The sequence below is a fragment of the Diachasma alloeum genome, unplaced genomic scaffold, assembly GCF_001412515.2.
Source record: "Diachasma alloeum isolate Michigan unplaced genomic scaffold, Dall2.0 Dall_scaffold_00411, whole genome shotgun sequence".
Taxonomy (NCBI): Eukaryota; Metazoa; Arthropoda; class Insecta; order Hymenoptera; family Braconidae; genus Diachasma; species Diachasma alloeum.
This window is the reverse complement of record NW_021680550.1, coordinates 109,086-120,503: the sequence shown is the minus strand read 5'-3', so window position 1 is coordinate 120,503 and position 11,418 is coordinate 109,086. Positions and strand designations below refer to the sequence as shown.

Below are 11,418 nucleotides of genomic sequence, written 5' to 3'. Positions count from 1 at the left end.
ACGGAATGATAAGTGAAACAATTGAAATAGTCTTCGGGAGTGAAACTTGAAGGCTTAACAATCCTCATGGTATTTTATTGAATCGATCGGACCAACCTCATTCCTTTTCAAAAGAAATCAGTAATGACCATGAATCTAAAAAATTTCACCGAAGGCCAGAGTAGAGATTCCATTAAATGGCTTCCATTTCCAATTTGAAAAAATGAGTTATGATGAAATATTTTGAGGAATTCAAATTTTCATCTGTATATGAACGTGGATGGGTGGTACAAAGAAGAGCCGATGATTTTGTATAGTAAATAATGGATCGATGATAAAATGTATTTCGGTTGCTCTTATCGCTTCGATGTGATATCGTTTTCAATGAGACGTAAATGGCGACATATGACAATACCATTCTGTTTGATAATGCAGAACCAGAACTGAAGAATATTCGGGAGTTGTAAACATATTGATGCAAATGGCTCATTTGTTATCTGAGGATGAAATTACTCTGATCAATATAACTTATACGATATCAATGTTTTTCATTTCCATCCCTCTTGTGAATTACAATCAGTCTATGAACATATATCGAAGAGAAAAGTAGTTTTTCGGTGAGTGTCGTGATCTATACTTGTTCTACCATGAAAGTTAATCCGATCAACGTTATCTGACTTCTGATGGCAACATTTGAAGTTCTCAATCTTGTTGAAACACCCGTGAACAACGAGGAACGTGAATTAGCAGACACGTTCGAAAGGATATTGATTCAATCAATGGAGGAATATAATGGAGTTGAAATGATCAAAGAAACGTCCCTGGATTATCAAGAGCCTTATAAAGAAATGATAGCGGTCGAGGATAAAGAATTTCAACCACATACAGAAGAATCACCTGACAGTTGTTCGGAGGATGAGGAACCTGTAGATTTCGAATATAAAAAGAATGCCGTTGACTTCTGGAGAGGTGGAAAAAAGAAGAACAATCTCTCTGTAGAAAATGTTTCCCATCGATTCAGGAAGGTGAAATCACGTAGACAGTTACGACGCTGGGCGAATCAAATCAGTGAAGGAGGGACATACATGGGGAAGTTGAAATGCATTTCGAAGTACACATTAAAGAATATGAAGAATGCTATCGATGCAGGTTTGATCGTCCACGATACTGACCTCCGAAGGTGGGCCCTGCAAGCCCGGAAGGAAATCAGCTTCGAAGCGTTCGTTTTACAGCTTTGTCCAGGTGGTTCCATTATTTCAAACGAGCACACCGCATAACATCCCGGAAGATTAACAAATTCATCACCAGAAAAACATTAGAGACTCGGGAAGAGTTACAAAAAGAAGCGGACGAATTCCTCCTGAAAGTTCGGTCTTAGTGGGATACGTATGGCCCAGAAAACATTTATAATACTGATCAAAGTGGTTTCCAATTGGAAATTCATTCAGGGCGAACGTTAGCTGAAGAAGGTACTAAACAAGTAGCGTGCGTCGTACAATCGATAACTTCAACGACACATAGTTATACAGTACAACCTCTGATTTCTGCTGATAGAAAATTACTTTCACCTGTCTTCCTGGTTTTGAATGAACCTTCTGGAACTTTCGGTCCAATAGTGGAGCAAAATCTCTTCAAACCTGCGAATGTGTTCATCACCGCTTCAAAATCGGGAAAACTCACTTCACGTATGACAATATTTAAGATCTAACAAACATGATATGTTCTATACAAGAATTAGGATTATCATCTAGTACTTGATATTTCAGAGCATTTCAAAATCTGGTTGAAGGAAGTCTTTTTCCCAGACGTGGGTCCTAGAAGTCTACTGTTAATCGATTCCTGGAGCGGACACTGTCCTCAAGTCGTGAAAGAAATTACTCCTCCGGATAAAGAATTATTAACTATGTTGATACCAAAGGGGACTACTGGAAAAATTCAACCCCTTGACGTATATGATAAGATATGGAAGAATTATGTTCTTCATTTTTCGGATAGTGTCGTCCTAATGGACTATGATATTAATTTACATTTGCGGAACAATATCATAAAGTTACAATCTTTAGTCCACAATCAATTATCATCACCAAGGTATCAAAATTTCTTTCGTTATGCTTGGTTTCAGAGTGGTTACATTTCTAAAAAACCAGATGAATTCGAAAATCCTGTCGATTTTGCATTCGGGCAATCATCTCATCCGCACTGTGATATTGAAAGCTGTTCCAATATTCCAGTAGTCAGATGCTCATGGTGCAAAAAATCACTTTGTTTGCTGCATTTTTTTGAAGAATATCATTTTTGTACGCATTACGTCTCCTAATACTATCTATACTGTAGATTGATCCCAACAGAAAGTATGCTGATTGAGAACATAATACTAGAAGGAATAAATGGTCTGAGCTTCTATAATAATATCAATGTATATTCTGAATTCCATGATTTAGGGATTACTACCATAATTGTTTCGTCTCCATATCGGATCTTCATTCAATCCTTACCATTTAGTTCGGACTATGGTACTGTGATACAAGTAGACAGATAATTAAAAGGTTGTAATTCATATATAACTAGCAATGGACATTCTCATGGGTTCAAATTTCGATATTACTTATTATTCTTTACTCTTTCAAATGAATTCTGTTCACTAATATAATTAAAAGTAACTTCTTGAAAGGTTATTTAGCCTCCAAGTGTTACTTCCAGAGACTCATTACTCATCTTTTTTATGTACCAAAAAATCGAAGACTTGTATATAATAANGATCCTGTCCCAATGGTTTCCCTCATCATTACCCGTAAGCTTCGTTTTGTACAGGAAAAAGTTTGAAATTTCACAATTCACGAAAAATCTATTTTTTAAGTTTTAAATTTCGATTTAAAAAAAAATCAAAACAGGTATTCTGTATTTTTTTCTACTTTTTCAAATGGAATTTATCCCATAGGATTTCCATCAAAAGTTTTTTTTCTATGAGAAAAATGAATTTTCACAAGGGTAGTTTACCCTCCATATTTCATCCCCCGGAGACGGTTCTAATTTGCATTTTCATCATTCCTTGTGACCTTCATGATACACTGCGAAAGAGTTGTTCAAAAAGCTTCCTTATGTGTGCAATCGAGAAATGACCCCGAGAGGTGGTCAACTTCAGAGAGCACTTTCACCCCCTAAAACCCAATATGGGCAGCTAAAAAAAAATACATGTCCCTTAGTTTTAGGTCCCCTATAACATATTTAAGTTTCATCGAAATCGTAGGAGGACACCTGCGTAGTGTTCCTTGTCAGCCAAAGCATATACTATAGATTCTACAGTACAATGTAGGATTTTATTTAATTTTTTTTACACGAGAATTCGCGATCGCAGCGTAGATGTGAGAGCCACCAAGTGATCTCTAAACAAACTACTCTTGGGGGCCAACCAATGATATCATTGGGTTCTCCTTGATCTCATTGGTTGAGCCCCATCATTGGTTCCCTCCTAGAGATATCATTGGTTGGCCCCCAAGACTAGTTAGTTTAGAGACCACTTGATGGCTCCCACATCTACATTCCGATCGCGAATACCGACTGCGTCGAACAAAAATGCGTGGTTGTCAAATTTCATGAAAATTTTTATTTGTTAAAAAATTCCAATAAATAATATTTTGGAATAAAAATCATTTGGAATTGATTAATCATCAATAAGTGTAAAGAAACCTAAACGACGAAATTTGAAATTTTTTTGAATTTTTCCGGTTAGCCAGTCAATTGTAATTAAAAAAAAAAAAAGGGCGGCGGGGTTTCCCTCATATACTAAAGTCAGCATAACATTTTACTTCTCTGGGTACCCCCACTTAACGTAATTACCACTTGTAACTGTATCCCCCACTCCTAAAAGCGAAGGAAAAAGTTATGCTGACTTCAGCACAGGGTGACCAACCTAGGGTTGTGAAACGGTTCGTTTGTCCAATTATTCGTTTCGCCAGAGGCCTCCTTGTTTTCTATTTTATTCCATTCTATTAAGTTGAAATATCTTCCGATTATACTACATCTCATATTTCAATCAATTACAGGGATATTTAAAAATTACTTGGTCTAAATGTTTCCGACTCGTCCTTTGATTTAATTGGCTTTTACTGTCTACTATTGGGATTTTTCTCTCACCCATGTTCTCCAATCATTCAGAACGGAGATCTTTCTGTAAATATAAAAGATCTGTCTTGGACGGATTTCAGATGTTTGTTTCGTCCGGTCTGTCACGGAGGTTCATATTGGTTCCGCATGAGTCCGAGATAGATCCTTTTTTTTTTCAAGATTTCTGTCCGACGGTCGAACATAGGTGATTCAAAGATCCCATATCGTGTATCTAAAAGAAAAAGGTCGTAAACGCCAAAAAGATACTTTCCGAGTTTCTTAAAGCAAGATGGTCGTATCTCCACCCATTTTTTCTACAATTCTGCATGAAAATTCTGGAGAAACTTGTAATAATATCTACACTTTCAGATTGATTAATGAGGTCCATGTACGACCTTTTGCCTTTCACTTATTAATAACTAATAATTAATTAAAACTAATAATTTTATCAACACTTTGATCGATGTCTTTGATTATAATCAAATGATTATATCGGCAACTTAGTAATATAATTTATGTGAAAAAAACGTATCTCAAAATCTTTGTATGTTCCAAACATTTTTTGTCCACGATTCACCCGTTACATACCTCTTTGAAGATACGCCTGTGTATTACGTATTCGTAACGGAAGAACGTATCTCCAAAAAAAATCCAAATGAAAATTTGACATTCCTTACGTTTGTTCTCGTGTTTTATGTCTCTTGAGTCTCACCAAAAAATGATGAATTTGAAAAATGATAATCAGGGAACTGAAGCAATCTTTGTTCTTGAGGGTCAAACAGGGCAGCGATCGGGAGGATCCCGTGTGTTTTCGAGAGTGAAATGGGAGAGGTAGGTACAGTAACCAAAACCACGAGTAAAAAAAATTCCGGTTTCCAGAACCAAGGTACTGAATTTAATAAACTTTTGGAAGGCATGATATTGAGGATAAAAGAGGTTACTTAATTTCAGTAAAACATCCTTAAAATTCAGTACCAAAAAACCGTCATTTCCAGTTAAAAAAGTTTAAAATAAAGTACCGTTGAGTTTGTAAATGAACAACCATTGGATTCTTAGACCGCGAGAAAGATGTTCTAATATGTAGATCATATTTACAAATTATTTTCCATGATTCAAATTAATAAATTATTTTCAATGACTTAAATCTCAGAATGATTGCGGTTCACGGAACTCGAATAAATTCTCATTTATCACTATCATTCCGCGTTACATCATGAATATATTACATATCGAAACATTGGAAGTGCATAACAAAAGTTCATTTGCAATAAAATCACACTTGAGTACAAGAATATTTTAAAGCATAAGACCTTTCTCGGGCCACGTGCGTTGAGATACCTAATAATTTCCCTCATCTTTTTCACTTGTCTCACCTCTTTGATCCTTAGAAACTTTAAATCCTTTTTATAACTCCGCTTGACAGATCCTCAAGGCCATTTAACCCTTTAGAACTTTCGCTCCTTCATTTTTCTCATAAAAAAAGTCGTTTGAATGTCGCTCTGCATGCATTTTTTGCTACCATTCCATTTAGCCCCACCACTCCAATTTGCCCCACTTCCCCTTTGCTAATTCATAATGAAATGATTTTGGTACAGCCTCTGGAAGTTACTGTCCAACTGACTAGTCCATTCCCTTGGTTTTCAGAGGTGGGAGATATGGATGTGAGTGGGAATGAAATAAAGTGGGGGTAGCCAGGGTTGCCAGATGGGGCTATTTATAACCAAATGGGCTATTTGGGATGCATTTTGGCGGGCAAATTTTTGCTCCGGACTATAACACGCCAAGTAGGCTATATGCTGGCGGCATGCTTTCTTTTAAAATATAATATACTGCAGGACTGGGGAAAGAGTTCCACTCGGAATTGTAGGTCACGAGGGTCAGAAGGGAATGGTTAAATTTCACGAGAGTCAAACAACAAAAAAGTCACACGGGGATAGTCAAATTTCACTATAGTCAACCATGACGAGGGTCACAAAGGGATGGTCAAATTTCACGAGAGTCAAACGTCACGGGGGTTACCAAATAGCTCACCAAAAGAGCATCGTCAAATTTTTAATTTTCCAGGACCGCAAATGATAATGTAGAAAATTCAATAAAGCTTAATAATTTAGTACAATTGTTCCTTCCAGCACATAATAATATTGACACGGTTGATCCTTGTACTATAATTGACATTTGATCCTCATGGAATTGAACCCTTCAGACGCTAGACCCTAGTTGAACTGAACCCTCGTGACCCTCGTGAAATTGAACTCTTGAGACGCTTGACTCTCGTTAAATTGAATCCATGTAACCTTCGTCAAATTGAACCCTTCAGACGCTTGACCCTAGTGACCCTCGTGAAATTGAATCCTTTGGACGCTTGACCCTCGTTAAATTGAACCCTCGTGGCCCTCGTTACATTGTACCCTTCAGACGTTTGACCCTCGTGAAATTAAATCCTTTAAACGCTTGAGCCTCGTTAAATTGAAGCCTGAAAAATATTGCTAGCGATGTTAATATAGTTTGTATGAAAGATTAAAGAATAAAGAGTTCAATATGCTATAATTTTTTAACTTCCCGACCCGAAGGGAGGAAGTTATTGTAATGACCCCGAAAATCGAATGTTTTTTATTTGTATTATACTGGATTTTTCACATATAATAAGTTTTTCAAATTTTCCTGTTTGAAGTGGGCGGGAATTGGCGAAAATTTTGGACAGGGCTATTTTTGGGCTATACCAGCGCCACGTATTGGCGGTTCGGCTCCCCAAGTATCTGGCAACCCTGGGGGTAGCCACGAAGGGATCGGACTAGTCAGGGCTACAATCTCTCCAGTACGACTTTATTTCCCTAATCTGTACATTTTCAATTTTTTTAATCGTTTGAAAGTTTAAAATTAATTTGAAACAGAAGAACGTAATTGAGATTTACGCTTGAAAATGATACGTTGGTTTATTTTTTAAAAATTGAAAATGATTATTCCGATGATTTTTCCAATCCCGAGCGTAAATAGCGCATTTTTCAGAGATATGTTATTTTACTTTTGGAAATGACCGTTTTTGGTAGTTACGCTACTCTGTTACCAAGCTGTCAATATGCAGAACTATGTTTCGAGGGAATTTGAAACTTTTTCAGGTTATGATGATTAAGAATTGTGAATTCATGGGAGCATGATAATTCAATGCATGAAGAAATTATATTCGTTATTCACCCAATAAATAGAAGGATATTCTAATTTCTTTGATGAGAAATAAGCGAAATTGAAAGCAACTTTTTCAAAAAGATGTATATATCAAAGTGCAAGTAAAATAGAAAAATGGATATACGAGCATTTCGCTTTAATTGAGATATTTTTCCAACTTCATAAAAAGCAGAAGGTCTTTTCTCCATTGATCATTAAACTTCAGATATTTGATTTTATTTTTATTTTTTGGTTCACTTTGATGGGTTTCCTAAAAGCAGAAGCACGTATATGCTCGCGGATGCGACCTTTTGCCGGAGAAGGCCATTATTGGCAAATACGATCTTTTGCTTTTAGACACACGATATAATTCTTTATGATTAAGGAAATATATAATTCACCTCTTCAATTAACGTTGGATCCAAACATTCCCCATTGTCATCAAACAAACTGTCCCAGTCACACTCATCACGATTCACTTTGGCCGGAGGCGACGGCGGTGAAGCAGGTTTACTTTTAGCCCTCGCCACCTTCTTGAGTTTCTTTTCCGGTAGTCGAATAGTCGGTACTTCCTCCTGAATAATTTTCCTCGATGGCGAACTCTCACTAGTCGATATTATCAACACGTCAGACACTAAATTACGCGGTGAACTTGTTTCTTTTCTGCTATTAAGGACTTTCTCAGTTTTTTTCACTTCCGAAATATTTTCCAGTGTCACATCAATATTCGGTGTATCACATGGCACTTCCGGGTCGCAATGCCCATTGCTCCGATTGTGGAATTCATTTTGATCAGTATTTTGGTTGTTTTCGATAATCAGTCCATCCTGGAGATCCATTGGGAGTTGTGGAGGCTGTGACGAAGATTCGTGAGAGAATTCTTTGTGAGCCGATGAATCATTTGATATTTTCAGACTCTCTTCAGAGCCTTGTTGCTTTATTTGAGGAGATTCTGAAGGATTCCCTGTATTTGGGTTTCTGATACTACGTTCGTTTTTCGGTCGTATTGAAGGTGTCTCTTCTTGCAGCTGAAGATTCCCTTCAGCTTCTGTACTTCGACGATGCTTTGGAACGTACATAGCACGATCTGGCCTTTTCTGTCTTGTTCTGTATGTCAATAACGAAACTTATTTTTCCAATAACTAAATTTTCATACGATAAAAAAAATTGTCCAAAACATCCCTGTTTCAAACAGTGTTTATGATTTGCTACTACCCGGAAGAGGGCCTCACGAAAATGTCACTACCAAAATATGTGAAATTAATCATAGAGACATTCGATTTTCGTGAACCATGCCGTGAACCTTGCGAGGTCTCTTATCGATTGGTAGCTTAGTCTTTGTGCGAGATAAATAAATTTCTGTTTAGAACTTGTGTGTAGATGGAATTCTACTCTATAAACTTCCTTCCGAATACTCAGCGAGAACTGAAGTTTGTAAAATAGATTCATGTAATTCAATAAGCTGATCCAATTTTGATTTGAGATTATTTCCAGGAAAAATTGAAAAATCAAATGATAAAATAAAATAATAAAAAAAACAATGGAGACAAGACAAGATAATTCGTTCTGTAATTTTTAGACAAAATCGGAGATGTAATTCTTGTTTTCTGCCAACACTAATGGGAGTTGACATTCCCCCCTCTCTGGATTACGGACTGCATCTGCTCTCAGGACTATTTTACATTAGAATACATTATTTACTTTGCGGACCATATTCCCGCCGTTTTTGCTCAGGATCCTTTAAAACTGGACTCAACACCGGTAGCTTGAATTGGAGATCTTCTACCTACCACTAATGTTAAGATATTAATAAAAATTTGCATTCCTCCCTCCCGAACAATATTTGGCCCCATGAGGATATTCGCACATAAAAGTATATCTCCGCCGTTTCTGTTCAATATACTGTAGAAATGGACTCAAAACCTTTGTTCGGATTCTTCCCCTCCTTCCTCGCGGGATATATTTTCTTCAAAAAGTCACAGGAAAAAATGATCGTAATGAGAAATAAAAATGAAAGGAGTAAAATAATAATTGTCGTTCCGTTTTAATGAACGATCAGACCATTTCTGAGTATGTTTCAACTTTCTATACATACTTCGCAGTAGCGGATTCCGCGGTCGTGCTCACACTCGGAGATGTGCCGTTTTGACCCCGTCGTGCCGCTGGTGGACGATATATCTCGACAGCAGGTGTGGATCTCACTGCAAGTTGAACGTGAATCAGCAATCAAGTAGTAAAACGTGACAAGTCAATTTTCGCATCTCGTTAGACATGTGATAATCTCGAGAAATAGTGATTTTGGTAGAAAATGCCAAAAGGTTTTATTGTTAATTTTTTAATTCATAGAGACATGCCTCCAGGTACCTTATCACCCAAAAATGGAGAAATACGAAAAGTTTGATGCATATACCAGTAAAAAAATGTTAATATATTTGATTTTCATTAAAAAAATTTAAGGTCCAATACATACGAAACTTTTTCATACACTGTTGTTATGATATTAATATTCTAAACCCGACCGTAATGGTTGGGTGAGTTAGGTGTTGCTCCGGCGGACATTCGAGTGCAGCTACGTTTAGCTAGGTTAGTACTTGGATGGGTGACCGCTTAGGAACACCCTCGCCCAAAAATTTCGGAAGGTAGGCACGGTGCAGTGGCCTAATGTGCCCCTTTAGTCAGTGTGACAGAAGGGCACATTAGGGCTCTGCGCAATCGGCCGGCTGTACGACTGGGGTTTTCCATGGTTTCCCATGCAGTCCTAGCCCAAATGCCCTGAATGGGGTAAATAGTCCAGTCAAACTAGCTCTGAAAATGTCGTTTACATCGAAATTAACCAAAGGGCACCAAATTACACCAATCGATAACTAAAAGTGCAATTATTAATGTTTTAAAAAGTATATGCTCAAATTTGCCGGGGTGACTCACAATTTGTTATAAACAATTGGGAATTGCCGACAGGCTGTCTTCAATCCTAGATATCTTTAGTTAACCTTATCACATGGGAAAAAAAAATATTTCTTTGTAGCTGAGAAAATGTCCTATCGGGGGGAGTTAGGAACTTATAGCCCAAAATGTACCGTTAATTTATTATAAATTATAATAGCAATTTCGGAGCAGTCGGCGCAACGCGACAGCTGTTACCCTTCTTGCGACAGTGCCATGAGTCGCGTGATTGGCGCCATGCGCAACTTATTCAAACCTCCTGCTGCGCTGAACGCAATAACCCTCAGCTGGATTTTTGATGAGTATCTCTGAATCTGTGGCTAGTAGTCAAATTTTCATTATAAACTTTTTTGTAGATCTTTATTTGCTTTATAAAAATGGTCTTAACAAAAATTTTGCTATTCTCCAACGTTTTCGAGATATTCAATGAAAAATAGGCAAAATAAAATTGAAAAATTGGCTACTGAATTGTCGGCGGACAATTTCACTTATTATTGTTCAAGATCCCTTTTTTTATATCTGAAATTTTACTAATTTTATAATTCCTCTGATGCAAATTGACAAGTCCAGGGGAACAATTTCCTATTTTTTGTTTTGTACCTTCAAAATTTTAATTTTGATGACAGTTTTCATATGGTTTTTATGGATCTCATATAGAGATTTAATTTAATCTAGAGATTAAATAAATCTGACGATTTAAATAGTTAACTCGGCTTGGTGCAACCGGCCCATAATAGATAATATTATAATATATTAAGGCCCGTCTTTCAGATATTTTTTTTCTATTTTTTCCCTAGATTCCCCCCATTTCCCTAGATTATTTTCCATCTTACGCCTATACTGATTACGATCGATACAACGCGTGATAAAATATGACCTTCGACTCAAATGAAAGTTCATTAGCGTCGCCATGTTAGAAATTAGGTCTCAAAGAGATGTAAGATGTGATAAGGTCATAATTATGCGAATAATGCGGAGCTCATAATACCCTAGATGCCCCCCTTGAGAGCGTGTCTCACGCGTTCAATATGGCGGACAAATTATACAAATGGAAAAGCACTAATTATAATTTCCACAACACCAAGCACACTTGAAAGGTAATTTCTGACATGTGAACAATTATTCTAATTTTTTTTCACCACTTTTCACCCCGATTACATGAAAAATACGCCCGCTATTAGTTGAGGCAGAGATGAATCGATCAGCTGTCGAAATCAATGCCTGCAAACC

General features: G+C 37.0%; 1 protein-coding gene across 1 annotated transcript in view; it reads right to left on the bottom strand.

Annotated features, from left to right (window-relative positions):
• Positions 1-11,418, bottom strand: part of LOC107042083 (R3H and coiled-coil domain-containing protein 1) — an 82,418-nt gene that overhangs the window by 41,878 nt on the left and 29,122 nt on the right. The window contains exons 4-5 of the mRNA XM_015262953.1: positions 9,341-9,446; positions 7,647-8,352 (exon numbers count right to left, since the gene is read on the bottom strand). Coding sequence (XP_015118439.1) covers positions 7,647-8,352; positions 9,341-9,446 — 812 coding nt within the window. The remainder of the gene's footprint in view (positions 1-7,646; positions 8,353-9,340; positions 9,447-11,418) is intronic.